Source organism: Podarcis tiliguerta (assembly GCF_965153285.1).
Source record: "Podarcis tiliguerta genome assembly, chromosome: 16".
Classification (NCBI taxonomy): Eukaryota; Metazoa; Chordata; class Lepidosauria; order Squamata; family Lacertidae; genus Podarcis; species Podarcis tiliguerta.
Genome location: NC_139549.1, coordinates 4,629,189 through 4,656,078, shown reverse-complemented (window position 1 = coordinate 4,656,078; position 26,890 = coordinate 4,629,189). Strand labels below are relative to the sequence as shown.

General features: G+C 48.1%; 2 protein-coding genes and 1 long non-coding RNA gene across 6 annotated transcripts in view; all 3 read left to right on the top strand.

Moving 5' to 3' along the window:
* Positions 1-7,819, top strand: part of PI4KB (phosphatidylinositol 4-kinase beta) — a 52,305-nt gene extending 44,486 nt beyond the window's left edge. For 2 of the 3 annotated variants that reach the window (XM_083416522.1, XM_083416521.1), the window contains 2 exons: positions 1,392-1,512; positions 3,889-7,819. In XM_083416522.1, the coding sequence (XP_083272648.1) occupies positions 1,392-1,512; positions 3,889-4,070 (303 nt within the window). In that variant the 3' untranslated portion in view covers positions 4,071-7,819. Of the gene's footprint in view, positions 1-1,391; positions 1,513-1,975; positions 2,051-3,888 lie in introns of all 3 variants that reach the window. The other variant, XM_083416523.1, reaches the window with a different exon arrangement.
* A 4,175-nt stretch (positions 7,820-11,994) lies between these two features.
* LOC310666023 (unconventional myosin-Ie-like) overlaps positions 11,995-26,890 on the top strand; it is a 53,824-nt gene continuing 38,928 nt past the window's right edge. The window contains exon 1 of one of the 2 annotated variants that reach the window (XM_083416495.1): positions 11,995-12,435. In XM_083416495.1, the coding sequence (XP_083272621.1) occupies positions 12,433-12,435 (3 nt within the window). In that variant the 5' untranslated portion in view covers positions 11,995-12,432. Of the gene's footprint in view, positions 12,436-23,569; positions 24,013-26,890 lie in introns of those variants that run through there. The other variant, XM_083416496.1, reaches the window with a different exon arrangement.
* On the top strand, positions 20,230-22,883 carry LOC310665892. The gene is made up of 2 exons (XR_014505693.1): positions 20,230-22,085; positions 22,791-22,883. It is a non-coding gene; the product is annotated as an uncharacterized lncRNA (long non-coding RNA).

Genomic DNA, 26,890 nt, shown 5'->3' with positions numbered 1-26,890 from the left:
GGATAGGCTGCTGGACTAGTGGGCCATTGGCCTGATCCAGCAAGCTCTTCTAGTGCTATTTGTGGGGTGCTATTGCGGTTGCTCGAGAGTAACCAGGCAGGACTCTGCCCTATCTTTTACAGGCTTTATTTTGGTGCAAACTATTTACAGTGAAGAGCATCATAAGTTCTTTTTTTTTTTAAGCGTTTATTAATTTTCCAATAAAAACATCCAATTAACATATCAAATCAGATCCAATAAAAATAAAAAACTAAAATAAAAAAGGTCCAATTGTCTACCAAATTGTAATAATTTTCTTTTGACTTCCCACGGTCTGAATTTCGAAGCGCATTCAACATCATAGTCCTGCCTCTCATCATCCTCAATGTTATTCATAATTCCATGTCCGATTTTTCCCTTCCACATTTTGACTCTGGTTCTACGATCCTCATTCATGTCAGAAAACCGATACTTTTTTTTTCTTCTATGGAGTGCAGATTTGTCCGTATATTGTACTCCTTCGTGAAGAGCGTCATAAGTTCATGTCTGGCTCAATCGCTAGCAGAATCCGGGAGTGGTCTGTTCTTGTACCTCCCCCAACATAAATGTTTCGTCACCCCCAGCCTTTTCCGCCCCTCCCTGCGCCTCAAACTACTGCGCATGACGGGTGACGGCAAGGGCGTGCCTCCCTCCTCTCCGGCTTGCTCAGGCGCGGTGTTAAAGCTCTTAAAACCAGTGTGGTGTAGTGGTTAAGAGCGGTAGTCTCGTAATCTGGGGAACCGGGTTCGCTTCCCCGCTCCTCCACCTGCAGCTGCTGGGTGACCTTGGGCCAGTCACACTTCTCTGAAGTCTCTCAGCCCCACTCACCTCACAGAGTGTTTGCTGTGAGGGAGGAAGGGAAAGGAGAATGTTATCTGCTTTGAGACTCCTTAAAGGGAGTGAAAGGCGGGATATCAAATCCAAACTCCTCCTCCTCTTCTTCTTCTTCTTCTTCTTCTTCTTCTTCTTCTTCTTCTTCTTACTAGTATCCTCTGGTCCTTACACCTCTTCTCCACAGGAGGTGGGGCTTTCCTCCTCCCCGGAAGAGGAACTGCTTTGCAAGATTTTCGGAGGTTCTCTGTAACACAACTGCCCCTCCATCTCTCGCCTCTGAGCTGATGGCAGTTCCCTGACAGCTTATTATTATTATTATTATTATTATTTATACCCCACCCATCTGGCTGGGTTTCCCCAGCCACTCTGGGCGGCTCCCAACAGAATATTTCTAGGGTTTGCCACAGTTTTTTGCATGCATGAAAGCTTTAAGCCTCCCAGTCCTTAGGGAAGTCTCTGCAATCTCCTCCCTGTTCCTCCAGCCCTTCTTTGGACGCCCATCTTGAACTTTCCTCCTTTTCCCCTTTTACCCCTTTCAGGTCATGGGAGGCTTGGATGGCGACATGTTCAACTATTACAAGATGCTGATGCTGCAAGGCCTCATCGCCGCTCGGAAGCACATGGATAAAGTCGTCCAGATTGTGGAGATAATGCAACAAGGTAGCTTTTGGGGGTACCTGGGCAGCTTTGGGGCTTCAGGCCAGGCCACCAGGTCACAAACACACCCACCCCAAGCCAGTAGAGTGTCTCTTCCACCACATATGAGAGGCTCCTGGTCCACCCATCCACAAAGGGGCACCTGCACTGCCAGGCCAAGGATCCCTGGGATGCTGCAAAGGGTTCTGGGAACACTGGTCTCCAAACCCACCTAGGTAGTTTTCTCCCAGCGCACACACAAACTCAGGTTGTCATCTGATTTCAAAGAACCGCCTTAGCTGTTGAGCCCGCCATTCAGTCACATGGTCCTAAATAACCCCGTAACACAGGTGCCTTCTTGACAGAAGCACAAGGAAACTTGTAAGCCGCTTTAATCAGCGGCCGAAAGGAGGCACTGGCCTTTTAGAAAGGATAGGGGTTTTTTTTTTGTTTCTCTTAAAAAAGTAACCAGAGCGCTTGTTATCAGTTTGTCCTGCAGGTTGCCAGTGTTGCTTGGGCGAAACGCAGCAGTCTCAGGCCCCCGCAGTAGCTCAGGTCATCAGTGAGTGTCGAGAGCAGCGTATTCGGATAAGTTGCTAGTCCATAAGAAAGTAACACAACTGCCTTGCTTGATCAGGCCAAAGGTCCGCCTGGTCTGGTGTGTTTTTTTGCCGCAAGAGGCTTCCACCCCTCTCTGGAAGTAGTTCCCAGAGACAGTGATGGCCAGCCCCTTTATTTATACTTGACCTCTGCAGCACCTGGCATTTGGAGGTAGACTGCTCCTGAGTATTCAGGCTTCCCTTTAGCTACCTACTGCAAATAGCAGCTGTTGGTACTTTTGTCCTCCACGAATTGCATAATTCCCACAGGGTGTTCCTCCCCATTTTTAAAAGCTTCCCCCTTCCCCATAAGATTTCAGTAGCTCTTTAAGGACCTGTTGGAGCAAGGCAGTTCAAGGCTTCCAAAAAAGGGCACATCCTGCCCGCCCCCTCTACGAAAAGTGGGCTGCGATTGGGCAGAAGAGCAGGGTCGTGAGAGTGCCTGTTTTGCATAGTTCTGCGGGGTATCGTTTGGCATTTACCATGAACGAGCCAATTTTAAAGCCCTCGACGCAGCCTTCGCTTTCCAGGCAGTCACCTACGCCAACGAGTTGAATGGCGGCTACAGAGGGGCCTTCATAGTGGTGGCACCAACCTTTATGGGTGGACACGGTGGGAGGCGTTCCCCCCCCAAAAAAAATCATAACAATACTCAGATATAGAAACTCAGATATATATGCTAGGTCAGGAACCCCCAACCTGTGGCCCTCCAGATGTTTTGGCCTACAACTCCCATGATCCTTAGCTAACAGGACCAGTGGTCAGGGATGATGGGAATTGTAGTCCAAAACATCTGGAGGGCCAAAGGTTGGGGGTGCCTGTGCTAGGTGCTAAATGACAGCTTAGCGTATTTTTCGCACTGTAAGACGCACCTTTCCCCTCCTAAAAAGTAAGGGGAATGTGTGTGCGTCTTATGGAGCAAATGCAGGCTGTGCAGCTATCCCAGAAGCCAGAACAGCAAGAGGGATTGCTGCTTTCACTGCGCAGCAATCCCTCTTGCTGTTATGGCTTCTGAGATTCAGAATATTTTTTTTCTTGTTGTCCTCCTCCAAAAACTAGGTGCGTCTTGTGGTCTGGTGCATCTTATAGAGAGAAAAATACAGTAAACCGTGGTTATGGTCACCATCATGGAGTAATAATAATAATAATAGTAATATCATAATATCTGTGCCATCCAGGAGAGCCAGTGTGGTGTAGTGGTTAAGAGCGGTAGTCTCATAATCTGGTGAACCGGGTTCGCTTCCCCGCTCCTCCACCTGCAGCTGCTGGGTGACCTTGGGCCAGTCACACTTCCTTGAAGTCTCTCAGCCCCACTCACCTCACAGAGTGTTTGTTGTGGGGGAGGAAGGGAAAGGAGAATGTTAGCCGCTTTGAGACTCCTTAAAGGGAGTGAAAGGCAGGATATCAAATCCAAACTCTTCTTCTTCATCCATCTGGCTGGGTTGCCTGAGCCACTCTGCCTGTTCTCCAGGGGGTTGGACTGGATGCCCTTCGTGGTCCCTTCCAACCCGACCATTCATTGAGTCTTTGTTGAGATTCCTGTGCGTGGGGGGCTCGGAACGTATATCCCTGCGTAAGGGGGGGGGCGAGGGCACCTGCAATTTTATCTATCCTTTCATTTTCTTTGTAAAGCGCTTGGAGGGCTCAGGCAGTGTGTAAACCTTACGAGAGTAAATGAGACTTCTCAGCCTTCCCGGAGGACAGAGAGAGACGGATCGTGTCCTCTCCGCAGCGGCGCTACGCTCCTTGGGCCAGCCTGGGGCTCCAGAAGGTGCTGACTCTCCCCTCTCTCCCCCCGCAGGCTCCCAGCTGCCCTGTTTCCACGGCTCCAGCACCATCCGCAACCTGAAGGAGCGCTTCCACATGAACATGACGGAGGAGCAGCTCCAGCTCTTGATCGAGCAGATGGTGGACGGCAGCATGCGCTCCATCACCACCAAGCTCTACGACGGCTTCCAGTACCTCACCAACGGCATCATGTGACCGCCTGCCGCGCTCCCCAGACATGCCGGCGAAACCGCCCGCCCCCCATCCACCCCCACCACAGCCAGAGACCCTCAAAAAGTCCTTGTTGGAGGGAGCTGGATGGCGGAAGTCGGGAAGGAACGAGCAGCTGCCTTCCTCCCGAGGCGTCTCTCGAACGCAGCACCCCTTTTTACCCGATTCTTTTAGACACTGATGGGGGTCGGGGTGTAGGTTGGGGGCTTCGGAGTGGGGGAGAAGGACCTCTCGAACTAAGCCAGAGAAGTTTCTCCCTCTCTTCCCATGCGAAATTTTGAAGGATCATGTAGGAAAGAAAACCTTGAGATCTTTGCTTTTCTTCCCCCGAGAAAAGCCAGCGAGCGAAAGGACGGAGCCTTTGTTCTCTGGACGTCGGGAAATCACACACGAAGAAGAACCATGTTTTGCCCTTGTCCCCATCGTCACCATCCTTCCTCTCCCCCCGTCCCCCGAAACTCGAAAATCATTTATTTCAGTATTATACCTCGTCTTTGTCCTCTGAACTGTCACTCTCTTGCAACAATCCCGCAAATGTTTTATGGGCCCAGGGGAGAACGGAGTGGGTAGGATGGGTTTTTTGGGGTGAAGGGGGAATAGAGAGAGAGAGAGAGATGGGCCTTTGCAACAGCTCCGGGAAATCATGCATTTCTGAGCCTCCCATTTCCAAGACCCCCTTTTATCCCCCACTTCTCAAATGTCCCCCTCCCCTTCCACCCCACTTCCCAACCCATGCATGTTTTTTTTTTGTTGGTGTGCATGTGTGTTTCTGTCGAGACAATTAAATTCCCCGCCATCACCAAACCCCTGTATTATTTCCTGCACGAGTTTCATGCAAAGGCGCCACCGTTTGCGAGTTGCACAAAGGCCGGTGTTTTCATTGTTCCACACCGCTTCTCTAGAGCACACTTTTTGGGGTGGGAATTGGCTGCCGGTGGGGCAGGAGAGCGCTCAGCCTTTGCCACCACCACCCTGTCCCTGTCCCAGCGGGAATTCTGTCTTGCACCTCTTTCTACACTCAATATATATATATATATTTTCTTACACCATCCATGGCATGGGAAGCATCCGCTGAGCATTTGGCAATACTAGTTTCAGAGGTTTTTTAACTGTTCCCTTAGTTTGTGTTGCGTTGAAATCTCCTTAGCACTGCTGCAGAAAACCTCTTGCCGCTGTTCCACAACCTCCTTAGAGAACGAAAACATTTCTTTTCTTCCTGGGTGTATTTAGTTCACTTATTTCCCACTGGGTGGCCAATCTCTCTCTCTCTCCCCCATAGCCATTTAGAGTATTCCTCCCCCTTAAGCCTCTTCTTCTCTCCTCCATCTTTCCCCCCTGTTTAACAAGTTGCCCCAGTTTACAGCTCCCAGCATCGTGCAGCCGAGACGGGGCTGGCTCCCAGGGAGCCTCACGCCACTATGGTTCCCAAGGGTCAAGGTTCCCTTCTGCGGCCGAGTTTCGCCCTCCTGCCCAGTCCTCTGGGCCTTAGACAGTGCCTTCTCCTCCATCGCTCGCGATCGCAAACACGCTGGGATCTGGCACCTCTTCGAAAGCAGCCGCCATGGAGCCTGGGAGGTGTCGCAAATGATCGCTGGGACGCAACTCCCTGGAGACATGAATGTGGTTTTTTTTGTAATATGAATTTTAGAAACAGCTGTGTGTGTGTGTGGAGCTGTCCTTTGCCCCCTTCCCCCTTTAAAAAAAGAAAAGAGAGTTGGTAGTTCGAGTCACTGAAAAGTTACATGGTTCTGTTGCGGGAGGAAAGCGAGCCCATTTCCATGTATTCAGATATGAAATTCTGGTTTTTTGGGGGGGGGGGGAGGCAATGCCATGTGAATGTGGGGGGGGGGCGTGCATTTGTGTGTCCAATACCTCATTTTGTGAGGTTTTTGTGTTGTTGGTTTTGTTTTTGCTTTTCCTTCCCTGTCCGATCTTTCGGCTGGCCTCCCCCCCCAAAAAAAATCTCCTTCCCATCTTATGATTTCCCCATGCTATACCAAGTGTGTGTACATAGCACTTAAAATCATGCCGTACTTAAAAAAAAAAAAAAGAGCAAAGAAATATTTTTTATTTTTTACAAGAGACCCTATATTGAGCAGCTGGGAGCCTGGAAATTGCTGCATAAAATGCAAAGAAGGTGGTAGCAGACATTCCTTTTCTCTGTATAAATGTGTGCGCTGTTTTTAAATGTGCAGGTTCACCGAGCCCTTTTTTTTAATTTTAAAAAAATGAAAAGATTAAAAGGGGGTGGGCGGGGGAGCAGTCAGTCTGGATGCAGCAAACTGCGGTATCGCAGGCATCTATTCAGAAACATCTGTGCGGGGGGGGGAGATGGCAGCATCAGGTCTGCAGGGGGGGGGGTGATTTAACAGGTCTCTTCCCCCACCCCAGTAAGCCCATGCTCAGGTGTGTGTTTGTGTGTGAATTCCTTCCCCCCCCCCCTCCAGCGGCAAATTCTATTTACACCTTCTGTTTACAAAGTTTTTGGTGGTCCTCGCAGCAGAGCAGCTTGTCGTTCTCTCGCCCCCCCCCCCATTTTAAAAATCTGAACTAAGGTAACAAGAAACACAATCTCAAAAAGAGTCTTTAATGATGGGCGCTGTCTGCTTTCATCTGTCGCATCTGTCAGTTCATTTTTGTTAGATAACCCCTTTTTTTAGGTAGGGGGCTTCACAGTCATCCTCAGACACTCTCTGGCCGGGGGGGGGGGGTGGAGACAGGGCAAGGAACTGTGCACCTTTTAAAAAACCTGCATCCACACACAAAAGCAGAAATGGGGAGGAATTTTTATTTTTTTGGTACCCCCTAACCTTACAGTCGTACAGGTTTTGGGCAGCGTTGACTGAATCTGGTAGAAAAGTGATGCATTATGAATGCCTTTGCGAAAAGCACGGTTTTAAAAGAGCGAGAAATTTAGCAGTGCTTAGTCGTAACAATAGCTACAGAAATCCCTCTTCCCCTTGCCAGTTCCTGCAGGGAACTTAGGAGCTGCCACGCCTTCTCTGTGCCCGGAAGCCTCCGAGTGACTGTAGCAGCTTTGCTTCCTGCTCTCATTCTGCGACGGCGCCTGCTGCGTGCAGCGCCTTTTTCGGAGCCTCGTGGATGACCTGCAGCAGCAACAGAGAAGGCGACGAGCGTGCGGGGAAATGGATAGCAAGAGGAGTGGATCGGGAGCAGCTGTCAAAAGCAGTCACTACTACAGTCACCAGGAGACTTCCGGGTACCCAGTGGCTAACGGGTGCTCGCACGAACCAATTTATTGAGATCCCAAATAGGTGGTTATTTCTCCCAGCACCCTCTTGATTTGAATTATCTGAACGAGGTCTTTTGGGGCGGGGAGCAGGTCTGAATTATAGCTGAACTGGGGTGTCAGCAAATGAGACAAGCTGGTCTGCCAGCAAGGGAGAAGGGGCTTATTACTGTTCATAACACCAACCCTACAAAAATAGGGAAGAGCTGTAGGAAGAGGGTAAGCCATTAACAAGCGAGAAAGCAAGCAGTCTCTCTTAAAATGCATTACAGGTTTCATTTTGCACATGCGCACCCTGCCAGCCTTGTTAAAAGTCCCCCCCCCCCCCATTTTCAGGAGAGTTGCTGATGGCTTCCAAAAACGTTTGTGCATGACCATTTTGTGTGTGCGTGCGTTTTTTTCTTTTCTTTTCCTTCATTCTTTCTTTCCCTAGTTGGTAAGGATGGGCCAAAACTCCAAAATAAAAATCTATGAAATGAACTTACATTTCTAATAAAAATGTCCTTTTTTATTAAATATATATATATATACATATGTAAAGAAGAAGGAAAAAAAATTGCAAGCTGAATATTTGCAGAGAAGTTGTTGACCTCTGTCTCATTTCTTTGGGGGTTGAATACAATCTTCGTGAACAAAGGGGTGTTTGCAGTTTGCGGGGAGGTAATTCCGTGGCTGCGGTGCTAGTGATAGTGGCTCTGGTGGCGATTGGCTGAGCTGCCCTGATGTCACCAGAAGAGAGAAGCAGGTGCGGTCACTGGTTCTGAAGCGCCTGCGATGGTTATCCATTGCTCCACGCTCTGGGAGATTTCCCATGGGTTTTAAGAGTAGAATCGACCCTCTTCTAAAAAGGGGCGAGCGGCTGGCAGAGTCTTGCCATGGGCATCTAAAGGGGATTGCAGGAGGGCCCCAGAAAGCAGAGTCTGTAGCGGTCAAGTGGTCAAAGTCTCAGAGCACAGCCTTACGAAAATGTCGGAGGTATGAGCCAAGAAGGTCCTGGCCGGATTGGAGAGGGAAAGAAAGGCTTGGTGCTTTGTACTGATTTTAAGTGAATGGCTCAGTCATTTGCCTTCCATTTGCAGATTTTATTTTGTCAGTTGGTGCTTGAGGACGCGGGTGGCGCTGTGGGTTAAAGCCTCAGTGCCTAGGACTTGCCGATCGAAAGTTCGGTGGTTCGAATCCCCGCGGCGGGGTGCGCTCCCGTCGTTCGGTCCCAGCGCCTGCCAACCTAGCAGTTCGAAAGCACTCTCGGGTGCAAGTAGATAAATAGGGACCGCTTACCAGCGGGAAGGTAAACGGTGTTTCCGTGTGCGGCTCTGGCTCGCCAGAGCAGCGATGTCACGCTGGCCACGTGACCTGGAAGTGTCTTCGGACAGCGCTGGCCCTCGGCCTCTTTGAGTGAGATGGGCGCACAACCCTAGAGTCTGTCAAGACTGGCCCGTACGGGCAGGGGTACCTTTACCTTTACTTTAAAGCCATACTTTTTTAACTGGAGAGAAGGCAGTCATTAATTTTAAAAACATAAATAGATAGGTGGGGTTCTTGGGGAGGCCAAAAACACTTTTTGTGGGGCTGGATACTGTCTGTGCACCACAGGTTAGCCATCCCAATCTAGGGGCCTATCCCTTCCAAACATCAGAGTTATCTCCCGCTTGGACTACTGCAATGCGCTCTGTGTGGGGCTACCTTTGAAGGTGACCCGGAAACTGCAATTAATCCAGAATGTGGCAGCTAGACTGGTGACGGAGCTGCCGCCAAAACCACATAACACCAGTCCTGAGAGATCTGCATTTGCTCCTAGTACGTTTCCGAGCACAATTCAAAGTGTTGTTGCTGACCTTGAAAGCCCTAAACGACCTCGGTCCTGAATACCTGAAGGAGCGTCTCCACCCCATCGTTCAGCCCAGACACTGAGGTCCAGCGCCGAGGGCCTTCTGGTGGTTCCCTCACTGCAAGAAGTGAGGTTACAGGGAACCAGGCAGAGGGCCTTCTCGGTAGTGGCGCCCGCCCTGTGGAACGCCCTCCCACCAGATGTGAAGGAAATAAGCAGCTATCTTCTCTTTAAAAGACATCTGAAGGCAGCCCTGTTTAGGGAAGTTTTTAATATTTAATACTGTATTGTTAACACTTGATTGGAAGCCGCCCAGAGTGGCTGGGGAAACTCAGCCAGATGGGCGGGGTATTATTATTATTATTATTATTATTATTAATCCAGCTGAAAACTTGCTGTCGCACTACTGCAGCCCTTAAAACATGGCTGCCGCAAAAATGTTAGTCCTCCATTTAACTGCATTGAACTAAACCACAGCCTTTGGCATTTCAATCAAGAAATGCTGACCCCTTTGCAAAGACGTGCATCTATTTAAGCTGCTAAGTGTGAAGTAGGAACTCCATCAAAGAAAAGTAAAGAAGTGTCTAGCCTTTGCGTTTGGTTCTTTTATCTCTTTGCCTGACTTCCTCTGAGCTAATCTGTACCAGACAAACTTGAAAGCCTTGCTGTCACCTCATTCCCTTCCCAGAGCAAGTAGGGGGTCCATCCATTGCCCTGGGACTCTGGGAAATGATGCCATTGCTCCTATGGAAAAAAAAAAGTATTGGAGCTGTGCTGTGGTGTGTTTGCCCTCCAGCACACCACACAACATCTCCCACACACTGCCAGGGAAAAGATATTCTCCTATGAGTCCCATCAGTGCTTGGGACACAAAGTCAGCCATGCTGACGTAATTAACACTTATTCAAAAAGGTGAAATGTCTCATGCGATGAAGGAAGAATTCCTCCTAAAAGCTGTTCTGACCTTGACTGGCAACAGTGTGGGCTTAACGGGACCCCTTTTCAGGGTATCTGGAACCTGGTGAGGTCTGTGGAAGGCAAATGCAATTTCCCAGCAATTTTTCTACATTCTCTCAAGATCCACACATGCAGCAATGTCATTGCCTTATTCCAGGAGTAGGCAAACTAAGGCCAGGGGGGCCGGATCCGGCCCAATCGCTTTCTAAATCTGGCCCACAGACAGTCTGGGAATCAGTGGTTTTTTACATGAGTAGAATGTGCCCTTTTATTTAAAGTGCATTTCTGGGTTATTTGTGGGGCACAGGAATTCATTCATTTTTACCCCCAAAATATAGTCCGGCCCCCTGCTGAAAAAGTTTGCTGACCCCTGCCTTATTCTGATGGGGAGTCTAGGGATATACTGAATATTTAAATAGGAACATAGAAAGTTGCCGGCTGGGATTGTGGCGGAGCCAGTGACTGGACTAACATTGATGCATCAAAATAATCCCATGGATGTCTTAAGAGAGAATTTTCTAAAAATGCAACATCAATGGTATCTAACACCTTGGAAACTGTCGTAAAGATGTACAAAAGTGTTCCAAGCAACTGCTGGAGGTGTGGAGACAAATTGGGCACTTTCTATCACATGCGGTGGCTATGTAAGAAAATCCAGGCATTTTGGGCGAGTATCCACTTAGAATTACAAAAAAATGATAAAGATTTCCTTTAAGAGGAAACCAGAAGCTTATCTTCTGGGGACTACAGATTCGGATATCCCGCAAAAAATGAAAGGTATCTTTTATACGCTACAGTGGCAGCAAGAGTTCTTATCGCTACAAAATGGAAGAGTGATGAAATTAATGAATGGATCCAAAAGCTAACAGATTATGCGGAGTTAGACGGTTTATCAGAAAGAATAAAGAACAAGCCAAAACAGGAATTCGTCTCAAAATGGGAAGTTTTCAAAGTTTATTTGAAAAACAATTACAGCAGTTTAAACTCTGTCGCAGCATTTGAATAATTTCAGTAGTAACTTTAAGAAAGATATGAGACCTAAGATAAACCAGTAATTAGTTAATTTAAGAAAAAAGTGTGTACTGGCAACAAATAATATATAATTGAAATAAGGAATAGGGACGCAGGTGGCGCTGTGGGTTAAACCACAGAGCCTAGGATTTGCTGATCAGAAGGTTGGTGGTTCGAATCCCCGCGACAGGGTGAGCTCCCGTTGCTCGGTCCCTGCTCCTGCCAACCTAGCAGTTCGAAAGCACCTCAAAGTGCAAGTAGATAAATAGTTGCCTATCTAGATAAATAGATAAATAGGTACCGCTCCGGCGGGAAGGTAAACGGCATTTCCATGCGCTGCTCTGGTTCGCCAGAAGCGACTTAGTCCTGCTGGCCACATGACCCGGAAGCTGTACGCCTGCTCCCTCGGCCAATAAAGCGAGATGAGCGCCGCAACCCCAGAGTCGGTCACGACTGGACCTGATGGTCAGGGGTCCCTTTACCTTTACCTTTAAGGAATAGGCAGGAGGTCGGGTCTATAGTCCAAGGGCCATTTTTTGCTTTATTGATTTGTACTTAAATGATTATCACTGTTTTTGTTTTTATTTTTGTTCTGTTTTTTTCCTTTTTTGGTGTATCAGAAAACAAAACAAAAGCCCCATGCAGTTAAACGTTCACAGGACTGCGTGCCCTCCCCGCCTTCCATTATTTCACAGTTCACATAATTACCGTTTTTTGCCCCTCCGTGGCGAGTCTCCTAACCCGCCGCCGCGATTCCTCCTTCGCCCAGGAGAGGGCAGCCTTGCATAAGCGCCTCGCCCGCAGCTGCGCGCCTTCGCCTTTCTGCTCCACCAGGGGGCGCCTGCGAAACTCACCGCCACCACCTTTCCTTGCCATTTCAATGCAAAACCTCAACCACTCCACCCCTTAGCCAGCCTTGGAAAAAAAAAAAAAAGCAAACCTCAATTTCACAGCTTACCTGTCCCTGCCTGCCTGCCTTCCTGCCTTCCTCCTCCTCCTCCTTCTCCTGGCCCAACCCAGAGGAAGAGGGCGATCAGGTCAGGAATGTTTTGAAGGGAGCAGTTGATTTCGCTCGCTCTCTTTCCTCCCCTCCCCCTCCTCCAGTCCATCCACTTTGGGAGCACTTTCGCTTTGCTGGGGAGAAAGTGCCCCCAACTCCCGAGGAGAACTTTCCCTGCGCCTGGGAAAAGGAGTTTGCAACGCCGCCGCCGCGGCGAGTTTCTGATGGGCGCCACCTGCAAGACGCAGTAAGAATCAGGAATTGCCTGCGCGGGTGAAGATCTTGCAGACAAGATTCCACCATGGTGAGTGTTTTCGCTTTTCCTTGGAAACAGATTCTGGATCTTCTGCCTTTTCCCCCTTCCTCGTTTTCCTCCCTCCTCCTTTCGTTGGGTCCAGTTGAGCGCCCAGCCAATTTTCCTCCAGCCCCCCCAAGAAAAAGTCGGATCAAGTTTCTTTTTCCTCTCTTTCCGCAGCAAATCCTGAACTTCTTTTAATTTTCTTTCCCGCCTCCCTGTTAAAAAAAAATAGGCCCCGATTCTCATGTTCAACTTGTTTGCAGGACGTCCCGGTCCTAAAATGCGCGCCTGAATTAAATTAATGTGCATCTTGACAGTAGATCTTAGGGACACTTCTAGAAAGAATGTTAAAATGGGCCGATTTCGATTTAGCCTCCGATTTAGCAACAGGTGACCCTCAGAATTGGGGTTCTTTAAAAATCACAGCCAGCGTAGAACGAATGCAGTTATATTTTACAGCACAATCCTGTGTCCTGTCTACACAGAAGCAAGTCCCACTACATTCAATGGAGTTTATTCCTAAATAAGAATGTGTATTCTTATTCAAATCATTGACGGTAGTAGATCTTAGCTGTTGGGGGGAAATGTTTCTCTTGTTTCAAAAAGGAATTGTTTGGAAATGGAAATAATCTTTGCAATTTAAGAGAGGGGACAATTTTTCAAACAGTATGGAGGCAACTGCTTTCAAGTCCCCTGGATGCACTTTTGATATAATTTTAATTGATAGGTGCTTAAATTTCATTGGAATGCCTTCTGTCTCAAGGTCTGTCTGTAGATTTTCCCAACAAATTCAGGCTCCATGGCATATCCTTCAGTCGATATTTTTGGGCTGCGTTTATACCATGCATTTAAAGCTAGCACAGAGAGAGAGAGTGAAATAATCCTGGGAACTATTCTTTACTCCTTACTGTTCTATAGTTCCCAGCATCCTTTACGAGCTACATTTCCCTGGATTTTTAAGAGTAGGAAAATGTGCTTTCATTAATGAATAATAATAATAATAATAATAATAATTTTTTATTTATATCCCGCCCTCCCCAGCCGAAGCCGGGCTCAGAATGAAGAGTTCTCCAGAACCTTAAAATAAAAAACTTGCTCTTTTGTCACATTTTAGTTGGCCTAATCATCTTCCTCTTTCCCCAGGGGCTTCCTTAAATTGAGGCTGAATCACCTTCCGAATTGCAGCTTAGAGAAACTTCAGATCAGAAATAGCTGAAGAAGACTTTAGGTTTCCTATCTGAGCAGTTCTTCGAAGGAGTGGCACTGGGGCGGGAAGTTTCCCTCTTGCAGTTTTAGAAACAGCCCGAGAGAGGTGATAATCCAGAAAGGAGGGAAATCTCCCTCCTGGCTTTTCTTGTGGGCTAGCGAACTGCCCATCAAATTGATGGCTGGCATACCGTACTTCTGCCCTCCAGTTTCCCCTATTTACCAGGAAGAGTTCCTGTTTTCTGAGCCCTGTTCCTGGTAAATCGCTGCCTATTTTTCCTGACGGCTTTTTAGAACAAAGTTGTGAATGCTTAACCCATCACCCCTCCGCTTAATAACTTAACCCACACCCCGATAACCCAATCTACATAGTTGTTGCTGAAATAATAATGTTTCAAAGCTTCCAGAACCCCAGCATATGAGAGTACGTATTCCACAGAGTGCTGCCTTTGACTGAATCAGATCATTGATTCTTGAATTGCATGGGGTTGGGCTAGATCCCTTCGGATCCCTCCCAACTCTACAATCCTATGATTGGTCCATGCAAAATCAGTGTTACTTACAATGGCTGGCAGCCGATCTCCTGAGTTTCTGACAGGGGTCTTTCCTAGGGAAATGCTTGTCGTTGAACCTGCTCTACCATTGAGTTGCAGTCATTTCCCTAAAAATAAAGCGAGAGGCTAGTCCTCATTGTTCTGAAGAAAGGACTGATTTAAACAGGAACAGATGGAACCGCTTTACAGTCATACCTCAGGTTGAATATGCTTCAGGTTGAGCGCTTTTGGGTTGCGCTCCGCGGCGACCTGGAAGTAACGGAACGCATTACTTCCGGGTTTTGCCACTCGCACATGCGCAGACAGTCAAAATGACGTCACACGCATGTACAGAAGCGGTGAATCACGACCCGCGCATGCGTAGATGCGCAGTCGCAGGCTGTGTTCGCTTCAGGATGCGAACAGGGCTCTGAAACGGATCCCGTTCGCATCCTGAGGTCCCACTGTATTAGGGTGTGGAACTTTATTTTTTCAGTTCTTTTCAGTGAGGAGTCTTAAAAATATGTTTTTGGTTGTGAGGGATTCAAATTATTATTTTTGCGAATGGACAGCATTTAGCTTGGCAAATCTACATTTGATGAAGAAGCACATAATTTGCTTTCGGGAAGCCAAAGAATTTTCATTTTACCTTTTGAAAATGTCAGGTAATGCTAAATAACAACAACAAGAAGAAGAACTTCAGTCGTTTTCAATAATTTCTGTGCAATTCTGCACACATATTACTTTTGAAGCAAAACTAAATTATATCAATTCAACAAAAATTTAAGTCATGCTACAGCTTTTTAGCAGCGTTCATTTTTGGAAGTTGAAAGCTAAAAAATCCAACACACCCTCCTACTGTCGTTGCTCACTACTGCCAACACTGACAGGCAGCATTTCCTGGGGAGACAAGGAGCCTCTCTCTCTGCCCTACCTGGTGATGCCAGCAGGGACTGAAGCTGGGAGGGCAGAGATCCTCACCAATAGGGGCAGAGCTCCGTGGTAGAGCCTCTGCTTTGCATGCATCTCCAGGTGAGATACTGGGACGCGGGTGGCGCTGTGGGTTAAACCACAGAGCCTAGGACTTGCCGATCAGAAGGTCGGCGGTTCGAATCCCCGCGACGGGGTGAGCTCCCATTGCTCGGTCCCTGCTCCTGCCAACCTAGCAGTTCGAAAGCACATCAAAGTGCAAGTAGATAAATAGGTACCGCTCCGGCGGGAAGGTAAACAGCGTTTCCGTGCGCTGCTCTGGTTTCGCCAGAAGCGGCATAGTCATTCTGGCCACATGACCCGGAAGCTGTACGCCGGCTCCCTCGGCCAATAAAGTGAGATGAGTGCCGCAACCTCAGAGTCAGCCACGACTGGACCTAATGGTCAGGGGTCCCTTTACCTTATACCAGGTGAGATGGGGAGGGGCATGAAAAAGACTCCCTGTCTGAAACACTGGAGAGCTGCTGCCAGTCAGTGTGAACAGTATTGTGCTAGATGGGCCCCAGTGGTCTGACTCCGTAGAAGGCAGCCTCCTGCGTTTGTACACAATTCAGCCCTCTGTTCAGAACCATGAGGACTAGAATCTTGCTTAGTTTTTAGGGGATGGGCTGGAGCACCTGGGAATGTCCCTGGCCTGAAACCCCGGAGAGCCGCTGGCAGTCAGTGCAGACAATACTGTGCTAGATGGGCTGGTGGCCGGACAAGGCAACCTCCTGGGAATTTGTGGGCATGCCCGTGGGTTTGCCGCAAGGATTCGCGCACCGGAGGCGACGCAATCTTGCGTGCGGATGCATCAGCAAGTGAGGGAGCCACTGGGACCGATGGCAAGCCATGTGTGCCAAGTCTCAGTTTCCGGCCACATGGTGCGTGGTTTGGGAGCTGCACGGTCAGGGAAAAAACAATGCTGTCCAGGGTTGTATAGACTGCGGAGAGAATAATTGGGTGCACTCTTCCCACCTTGGATCAAATCTACGCTTCCAGGTGCCATAAGAAAGCTGCAGAGATAGCGCAGGATAGTGCGCACCCCGGAAATGATCTCTTTCAGCTTCTGCCTTCTGGAAGAAAGTACAGGGTTATAAAGACTAGGACTAGCTGCCTGGGAAACAGTTTCTATCCAAATGCGATTTTGGTTTTAAATGCAGTCTCTATGGGAGTATATTGTATTTAATTATGGGGTATCAGGATGTGGGTGGCACTGTGGGTTAAACCACAGAGCCTAGGACTTGCCGATCAGAAGGTCGGCGGTTCAAATCCCCGCGACGGGGTGAGCTCCCGTTGCTCGGTCCCTGCTCCTGCCCACCTAGCAGTTCGAAAGCATGTCAAAGTGCAAGTAGATAAATAGGTTCTGCTCCGGCGGGCGTTTCCATGCGCTGCTCTGGTTCGCCAGAAGCGGCCACATGACCTGGAAGCTGTACGCTGGCTCCCTCGACCAATTAAGCGAGATGAGCGCCGCAACCCCAGAGTCGTCCACGACTGGACCTAATAGTCAGGGGTCCCTTTACCTTTATCTTAACCAGGCTGGGATAGCAGGCTTGTTGGTTGTTGATTTTTATTTTTTTCCAATTTCGTTGTTCTGTATGGGACAATGACAATAAAGATTCTCGTATCGTATGGGTGGGAGGCAACTCCGAGGAAGCGATGAAATGCAGCGAAATTGTACTATGCCCTTGCGATTCTGTTTAGCTCCGTTTCCCCCTGAGTGAAGCAAACCCCTCGTAGCCATGCCAGCGGGGTTAATGGTTAACTTCTTCTGCGGGGGTGTGATTCTGACACCCTACGTGGGTGTGTTTAGAAGTGGGTGGGGAAATCCCTTGTGCCACCCTGCCCAGCGGAGCCCTTGCAGGGAAAATTAGGCAGGACCAGGCTTGATGGAGAAGCCTTTGGAATGTGTCCCCCCCCCGGGGGGGGGGTGCACTGAATCAGCCTCTTTGGTTCCTCCTCTCTCCCATCCCCCCCCCCCACGCGCTTCATTTATTCCTTCCCCCACAACTAGGTGACCATGCCGGAAGCCAGCCCAGGTCTGATTCAGCAGGGCGAGGCCTTCTCGATACTGGTGGGTGATGTCAACTTGCTTGAGGTTGCCTTCTACGCTGCCTGTTTCCCCAGAGGTGATACTCTGGGTGACCCATAGGCAATCTGGCCTCCTTGGATCAGGGATCGTGCCCACGTTTGTTTGGTTTTTTTAACGCAAAGAAAGAAAAACTACATTTTGCTTCTGATGTAAACAAAACCTGCCCTTTTCCCCTTTTGGGGTATCCAAAAGCCCGTATAGAGTCCTTACCTCTTCTTACTTCTGTGCTTAAACAGGTAAATCTACTCCTGAGTAAGCTTCCTTTAACAAGGAAACTGCAAAAGGGGGGGGCAATGTTTGCTAAAGGTACCCCCCCCCATCTCACTTTCCTTTGTGTGGTTATTTTAATTCCTAAAATAGGCTCAATATTCCTATTCAAGTACAGTGGTACCTCGGGTTACAGACGCTTCAGGTTACAGACGCTTCAGGTTACAGACTCCGCTAACCCAGAAATAGTGCTTCAGGTTAAGAACTTTGCTTCAGGATGAGAACAGAAATTGTGCGGCGGCGGTATGGTGGCTGCAGCGGGAGGCCCCATTAGTAAAGTGGTCTTCAGGTTAAGAACAGTTTCAGGTTAAGAATGGACCTCCAAAACGAATTAAGTTCTTAACCCGAGGTACCACTGTACAAAAAAATTGTTCAATTGTTCACTTTTGTATTCCATTTAAATCACTTCCTTTCTGAGAAAGGTCTCTGAAAGACATAGGGTGGGCCCACACCCCATCCCATACCCTAAACGTGTCCAGAGGAGGGCAACCAAAATGGTCAAAGTCCTGGAAACGATGCCTTATGAGGAACGGCTAAGGGAGCTGGGCATGTTTAGCCTGGAGAAGAGGAGGTTAAGGGGTGATATGATAGCCGTGTTCAAATATATAAAAGGATGTCACATAGAGGAGGGAGAAAGGTTGTTTTCTGCTGCTCCAGAGAAGCGGACACGGAGCAATGGATACAAACTACAAGAAAGAAGATTCCACCTAAACATTAGGAAGAACTTCCTGACAGTAAGAGCTGTTCGACAGTGGACTTTGCTGCCAAGGAGTGTGGTGGAGTCTCCTTCTTTGGAGGTCTTTAAGCAGAGGCTTGACAGCCATATGTCAGGAGTGCTCTGATGGTGTTTCCTGCTTGGCAGGGGGTTGGACTCGATGGCCCTTGTGGTCTCTTCCGACTCTATGATTCTATGAATCCCAACTCCCACATTTAAAGCACCCCAAACAATCTTGAGAACTGTAGCTTGTTTGCCATGCTGGCAGCTGAGAATTGGACGCCAGCAATATCTGGGGGGCCACGAATGTTCCTCTTGAGGGCCATGGGGCTATCCTTCCGAGGCCCAACAAGGAAGGAAAAGAGCTGGTCACATCCAGATATTTCGGTAGGGGGTTTCTGCCCAGAGGGGGCAACAAGGAATATTGGGCATAGGGGCCGAGAGTCTTCCAGTGTCCTGGAGTTTCGCAGGCAAATGTGATGGGGAGAATGCCAGCGATAAAGGCAGAAAGGTGATTGTTACCCACATTTGTTTAGCAGAACCTCCATGTCCTCCCGCAGTATACCAGATGACATATCAGCCCGCGTGGAAGTAGGCTGTGCAGGCTCTAGGTGTTAAATCATTGCAGTCCGCAGATGTCGTCAGGGTGGAGCTCTGTTTGCACGGCAAATAACGCCTTACATTCCTTCCATGCAGGCCTGGAATTTGGAGGGAAGGACACTTCAAACTCTGGATTCCTCTGCCGTGGCTTAGAAATGGTTTTCGTGGCACAGGTTTGCAGTCTCCACCTGGAGACGGGGTCTCGTGTCCCGGAATGCTCTTGTGGCAGAAGAGCGGGCGGTCGAGTTTGGTTTGGTGTTTTGCCCCACCGGTATCGCTGCCAAACTCTTTCACCTGGGAGTTTTCCCCCTGAGGCGGAAAGGGAATCTTGGAGACTCCCAAGCCGAGTTAATGAGCGAGAGAGATTGCTGACGGAGGAGCAGGTTTCGCAACCGAGACAGAGAGTTCCGCGCCCAGCCTGCGCGGAAGGAAATACGGGGGTGCAGGCGATCGTTCGAAAGGCAAGAAACTGTGAAGGCCCAGTGTGTTTTGAGAAGGGAAGAAGACTTGATGATCATATTGTTACACATTCACAGTGCTACCTCGGTTTAAGAACAGCCCTGTTTATGAACTACAGTCATACCTCGGGCTACAGACCCTTCAGGATGCGCGATTTCGGGTTGCACACCGAGCCAAACTCAGAAGTACTGGAATGGGTTCCGGGTTCTGGTGCTTGTGCATGCACTAAATTGCACTTCGTGCATGCGCAGAAGCGCCGAATCGCAACCTGCACGTGCGCAGATGCAGCGCTGCGGGTTGCGAATGTGCTTCCCGCACGGATCACGTTCGCAACCTGAGCGTCCACTGTATTGGTTTACAAACTCTGCAAAACCAAAAGTGGTGTCCCAGTTTGTGAACTTTACCTCGCTCTAAGAACAGAAGCCGAATGGTGGAAGGGCACTGGCAGCGGGAGGCCTCAGTAGGGAAAGTGCGCCTCGGCTAAAGAACGGTTTTGCTTTAAGAATGGATTTCCGTGTTGGTGCTGACCTTGAAAGCTCTACATGGCCTCGGTCCAGTATACCTGAAGGAGCGTCTCCACCCCAATCGTTCTGCCCGGACACTGAGGTCCAGCGCCGAGGGCCTTCTGGCGGTTCCCTCTCTGCAAGAAGCCAAGTTAACAGGGAACCAGGCAGAGGGCCTTCTCAGTGGTGGCACCTGCCCTGTGGAACACCCTCCCACCAGATGTCAAAGAGAAGAACGACTATCAGACTTTTAGAAGACATCTGAAGGCAGCCCTGTTTAGGGAAGCTTCTCATGTTTGATGCATTACTGTATTTTAATATTTTGTTGGAAGCCGCCCAGAGTGGCTGGGGAAACCCAGCCAGATAGGCGGGGTATAAATAATGAATTATTATTATTATTTTATTATTATTATTACATTCCGGAACGGATTAAGTTCATAAACTAAGGTACCACTGTATATAACATGAACGTAAGATAGACTGTCTCACAGCATTAACACCCGAAAAGATCTGGCTTTTCCATTAGTCGCAGCTTAGGATCCAGTACGGATCAAGCATGTCTCCGTGTCTCCTGCTTCCAACCTGCTTCCAGCTCGGCTGTCACTCACTAGAGACACTTCAGTGGACAGCTATGGTCATTGCCTTACAAATAAACTTGTCTGACTAGTTCAGCGATAGAATCCTCTGTTGATAAACCTCACTGTGGAGAGGACTCCAAGAATTGGGAGGAACTCAGGGCATCATCCAGACTCCCTCCTCCCAAAACCCCACCACCATCCCTATAACAATCTGTACATTTACTCAGAAATACGTCCTGTTGGGTTCAATGGGGCAGGCTTACTCCCAAGTGAGTGCTGCATAGGATTTTATCCTGAATTTCCAAATGGAAAAGTTTGGGAGCTAAAAGGAGTCTCAGTCTGTTGTTGTTTAGTTGTTTAGTCGTGTCCACCTCTTTGTGACCCCATGGACCAGAGCATGCCAGGCCCTCCTGTCTTCCACTGCCTCCCGCAGTTTGGTCAAACTCATGCTGGTAGCTTCTCGAACACTATCCAACCATCTCGTCCTCCGTCGTCCCCTTCTCCTTGCGCCCTCCATCTTTCCCAACATCAGGGTCTTTTCCAGGGAGTTTTCTCTTCTCATGAGGTGGCCAAAGTCTTGGAGCCTCAGCTTCAGGATCTGCCCTTCCAGTGAGCACTCAGGGCTGGTTTCCTTCAGAATGGATAGGTTTGATCTTCTTGCAGTCCATGGGACTCTCAGGAGTCTCCTCCAGCACCAGAATTCAAAAGCATCCATTCTTCGGCGATCAGCCTTCCTTATGGTCCAGCTTTATGGAGTCTCAGTCATGCTGCCTTAAAGCCCCAGAGGTAGCTGGATGGAGTGTGGGATCTTAGCAAGCACGGCGCACGTAGCAAATGAATTGTAGTGTCATGTCGGGGTTTGTGTGTGTGTGTCTGTGTGTTTGTTCCAAACTTATCACAGCTGACATGCATGCAGACAGCGCTTTATTTCATCTCCCCGACATAACCTTACCTGTTAATTACTGCGTTTCTATGCGATCTTCCACGCGGCGTGAAAAAAACCCCCTACTGGAAATCTAGCAGAAAGCCCTAGCGCTCATTTCCGTGTTGATCGTTTCCAGACAAGATCTCTTTGCAAACCTGGAATATTGCAGGGGTTTTGTGTGGTATGTTTCCTGCAGTTTTTTTCCATGGCTCCTCCCTGCTGTTCACATGATAAAATTTCGGGCGAATTGCGGGGGAAGAGAAGTGGGCCTGTGCAGAAAGGGTGGGAGAGCGGCGGCGGCATAGTTAAACTGTGGAACTCCCTTCCACAGGAGGCAACAATGGCCGTCCTCTTGGATGGTTTTGAAGGACGATTGGGCGAATTCACGGACGAGAGCAGCTAATGATGGCTGCTTCTCTGTATGGAGACAGCTGGAGGCACCAATGCTTCTGGAAACCTGTGGCTGGAATGCGCAGGAGGCGAGAGCGCTCTTGGGTTCGAATCCTGATTGCAGGTTTCCCAAAAGAGGCATCTGGTTTGGCCAATGTGAGTACTGTATATACACAAAGCATCAAATGTGGTGACAGTAATAATAATGCAACAAACCACCACCACCACAAACTGGCTTATAAGTATAAAACCCAATTTATTAGAATAATAACTAGAATAGAGATAGACTTGTAACCATTCAAGCAACAAGCATACTAAGGTGCCATGTGCAAGACAAAGCATGGAGATACTGTAAACATGGAGTGGATAAATGTACAACTATGTCTTAACAAGTTACATGTGCAATAAATGTTATAAATGTTCTGCCTGGACACTCAGGTCCAGCTCCGAGGGCCTTCTGGCGGTTCCCTCGCTGCGAGAAGCCAAGTTACAGGGAACCAGGCAGAGGGCCTTCTCAGTAGTGGCACCCATCCTGTGAAACGCCCTTCCACCAGATGTCAAAGAGAAAAATAACTACAGTGGTGCCTCGCAAGACGAAAAGAATCCGTTCCTTGAGTCTCTTCGTCTAGCGGTTTTTTCGTCTTGCGAAGCAACACTATTAGCGGATTAGCGCTATTAGCGGTTTAGCGGCTGTTAGCGGCTATTAAAGGCTTAAGGGATTAGCGGATTAGCTGCTAAAAGGCTATTAGCAGCTTAGTGCCTTAGAAAAAGGGGGTGGGGAGCGAAAAAAAATCGCAAGAATCACAAGACATTTTCATCTTGCGAAGCAAGCCCATAGAGAAATTCGTCCTGCGAAGCGCATTGAAAAACGGAAAACCCTTTCGTCTAGCGGGTTTTCCGTCTTGCGAGGCATTCGTCTTGCGGGGCACCACTGTACCTGACATTTAGAAGACATCTGAAGGCAGCTCTGTTTAGAGAAGCTTTTAATGTTTAATAGGTTATTGTATTTTAGTGTTTTGTTGGAAGCCGCCCAGAGTGGCTGGGGGGACCTAGCCAGATGGGCAGGGTATAAATAAATTATTATTATTATTATTATTATTATTATTATTATTATTATTATACAGACTGGATAAATGAACCGTTCAACAAGTAGTCCACTTGCTTTGTGTTTCCAACTCAAGACCTATTGAAGAACATCTCATCCAGTTCAGTCTTTGAAAAACAGCTTTGGAAAACTTGTTTATATTCTCCAGTGTGCTACCGTTGCCATTGTGGTGGCACCGGGTTGCCGTTCTGTGATTGGACTTGCGCTACTTGTTGAACGGTTCATTTATCCAGTCTGTATAACATTTACTGCACATGTAATTTGTTAAGACACAGTTGTACATTTATCCACTCCATGTATCTCCAGGCTTTGTTTTGCACATGGCACCTTAGTTTGGCCAATGTGAGGACAGGATGCTGGACAAGGTGGGCCTGATCCGGCAGGCCTGCTGGTGTGAAGGAAATTTAGCATGAGAGAAACCTACAGTTCCATAACCCTACAGATAAAGTTAAGGGGACGCCTGACCATTAGGTCCAGTTGTGACCTACTCTGAGGTTCAGCGGTCATCTCGCTTTACTGGCCAAGGGAGCCGGCATACAGCTTCTGGGTCATGTGGCCAGCATGACTAAGCCGCTTCTGGCGAACCAGAGCAGCACACGGAAACGCCGTTTACCTTCCCGCCGGAGTGGTACCTATTTATCTACTTGCACTTTGACGTGCTTTCGAACTGCTAGGTTGGCAGGAGCAGGGACCGAGCAACAGGAGCCCACCCCGCCGCGGGGATTCGAACTGCCGACCTTCTGATCGGCAAGCCCAAGAGGCTCTGTGGTTTAACCCACAGCGCCACCCGCGTCCCCTGATACCACGGGGCAAAAGGACAGAAGCTGTGGCAGAATCCCCAGGCAAACAAATGCAATTAAAGCTCATGTCAGAAGGCAGCCTTGGGTTTGTGGCAATGGCGGCTGCCAGGCAGCGTGGGCACCACAAGCACCGCGTGGCAAGCGAGTCTCTGGGCTGCCCCGAGTGAAGACGGCAGGCCTGTGTGCCACAGAAAAGGAGGCCCCTACCAGCGCCAGCCTTGCCAAGGCCTTTGTCCCCTTCTCAAGCACCGCCGGGCCTATGCCGTCGCCCACGGCAACCAAGCCTGGACCCGGCAACTCCGGTCCGGCTTTGTGATTAAAAAGGCACCCATCCTGCGCCCTTTAGTGGCGGCGATGACGGGAGATGTCAACCCTCGTCTTCCTTCGGCTGTAGACTGTTTTGAGCACAGCGGTTATTAAAAGGGAGAAGGGAAAAAACAGGTTTGAAACCAGATGTGGCACAATCCTGAGAACACGGCAAAAAGGGAGGGGAGGGGAGATCTTTCTCCGAAGAGTTGCAAGTCAGAGGTGCACTCGGCACATGCTCGGGTAAACCCTCTCCATTTATGCTGGTTCTGGAAGAATGAAGCCAGGGTGCATCCACACAGCCTGCACCCTGGGAACGTTAGTTTGCTAAAAAGCACTGGAAATTGTGGCGCTGCGAGGGGAAAACAATAGTTCCCAGGATCCTCTGTAGGAAGCCATGTGCTTTAAATGTATGGAGTTGAATGTATCTGCAGAACGATGGCAGACGCCCTAGAGAGGGCCAAATTGCAGAGGGCCTTTTTTGCTGTTAATTCTGCAGCTCCAGCAATATCCTTGTGGTAGACGTTGTTGCAGGTTATGGAAATGGGGGCAGGGGGTGCACTGCAAATTTAAATGGAGACTCCCCCCCTTTTTTTAAAGGAAACTTAAACTTCTTAGGTTTAAGTTTAGGGCATCCCTGAGAAAAGTTTGCATGAGGAAGCTCAGCCCTCATGGTCAAATTCCGGTCAAATTCCACTCGCTGTGTGACTGAGGCGGTGGAATTCGAACTCAGTTCTGGAGTTTATTATGCATGCTCCCCCTCCATCTCCCCTTCCTTTGGGGGCGTTGTTGTTGATAATAATTGCACCCCCTTCTTCTTCGACAGCTGCCTGGCTTCATTTTGGGGTGTGGCCGTGGGAGAATGCCCCCCTTTTTGAATCAGGCATGGGGCTGTATTTTACTCTCTCTTGCTTCCAGACTGCCCATCCTTTCTCCACTCTGAGATGGCGACTGTGCCCCTTGCTTTTCTCTTCCCCTCGCTCCTGGCACGTCGCCTGGCAACCGTCATTGTCTCAGCCAGCTTGGGAGGAAAGAAGCCTTAGCAACCGGCCTTTTCTAAAGTTTGCAAAAATTTGCACACACACACACACTCACAGAAAAAGACCACCCAAGTTTGGTGGTGCGAAAGAAATTTGTAGTCCCTGATTTTATTTTATTTTTGGGCGGGGGCAAGGGCTAGCCAATGCAGTTTTGAAGACATTAGTAGGACCTGATTGCCTGGTATATTTAACACAAAAACAAAAAGCTTTCAAAGAGTGTAAGAAGAAGGCGAAATGTCTAAGCTCCCTTCACCTCAAAGTTTAGTTCAGTTTATTTCTCCTATCATGGGCCTCAACGAAGTCCATTTCTCTTCTGCCTGTTTATTAATTTATGCAAAAGGTTTTTTAAAGCGATTTTCTGTGTTCCTGTTCTGGTTATGTTTATGTTAGCCCTTTATTCAGAAAAACAAACAAACAAGAGAAAGTATTCCCTGATCTGTTCCAATAAAGGCAAAAAACAAACAAACCTGAAGTTAAAAAGCAAAGTTGGCAGCCTGTGATTAAATTACAAATCTATAACTTCTAATTTAAAATACAATTGTATAAAAACTATCTCATACCCAAACAAGCCAGGACATTTGCATGTAATGATATTCCAAGTGTCAATGAGTTGAAAAAATAAATTAGACAAATATCTTCTGAAACTTATCAAAACCAGACACGCTTCAACTATGAAGTCTTCAGATAAATGTGGGAGCACATTGACTTGAGTACAAAGCCATGGAAATGTTTGCAATCCACTTCAATGAAAAATTCTCTTACCAACTGAAAAATATAGACCTTCTCGTCTTCCTAAATACGTCATTTGGCCGCCCCGCCCCCAAATATATTTTTCTCCAAACAATGAATATTTTTGTACAGACAAGTTGCTCCGCTTAGAACTATGAGGACTAGAATCTTTCAATTATTTTTTAAGGGAGTGTCCACATCTCAGTGGTAGAGCCCACTGGTTGGACACAGAAGTTCCCTGGTTCAACATCTCCAGGCTGGGACGGACTCTGTCTCCAAAACCCTGAAAAGCTGATGTCAGTCAATGTAGTCAGGACCAAGCTAGATGGATCAGTAGTCTGACATGATAAAAAGCATCTTCCTGTCTTCCTTTTTTTAATAACTTTTATTCAAAATTAAAACAAAACATATTATCCAGAAACATATCACCCTTATTTCCCCCCCATTTTTCCTCCCTCCCCCTACAGAACCCACCCACCCCCACCCCCACACTTCCCTAAGTTCCAGTCTTTGATTTCTCTAAAAATGCTGTTTTCTCCATGTTACACAGTTGTATAAATCCTCAAACTATTTAGCTGATTATTATCAACAAAAAGTTTGTGAATGTTTATTCAAAACCAGCCAAGGAGTCCAGTTTGCTTTGTTGTGTCTTCAAATACTTTGTAAAGGGTTCCCATTTATCTTAAAAGTCACAGTTATCCTTGTCCCATAGCTTGTATGTCAGTTTTGCCAGTTCTGCATAGTCCATCAATTTTTCTTGCCATGATTCTTTAGTTGGGGTTTTTTCAGTCTTCCATCTTTGTGCTATTAAAACTCTTGCGGCCGTTGTCGCATACATAAAGATGTTTTTCAGCTGTTTTGGCAGATCTTTCCCTACAATCCCTAATAAAAATGCTTCAGGGTTTTTAACAAATGTTAAAGAGAACATTTTCTTCAATTCATTGTACAGTGGTGCCCCGCAAGACGAATGCCTCGCAAGACGGAAAACCCGCTAGACGAAAGGGTTTTCCGTTTTGGAGGTGCTTCACAGGACGAATTTCTCTATGGGCTTGCTTTGCAAGACGAAAATGTATTGCGATTCCTGGGGGCTTTTCCCTGCTCCCTACCCCCTTTTTCTAAGGCACTAAGCTGCTAATAGCCTTTTAGCAGCTAATCTGCTAATCCCTTAAGCCTTTAATAGCCGCTAAACCGCTAATAGCGCTAATCCGCTAATGGGCTTGCTTCGCAAGACGAAAAAACCACTA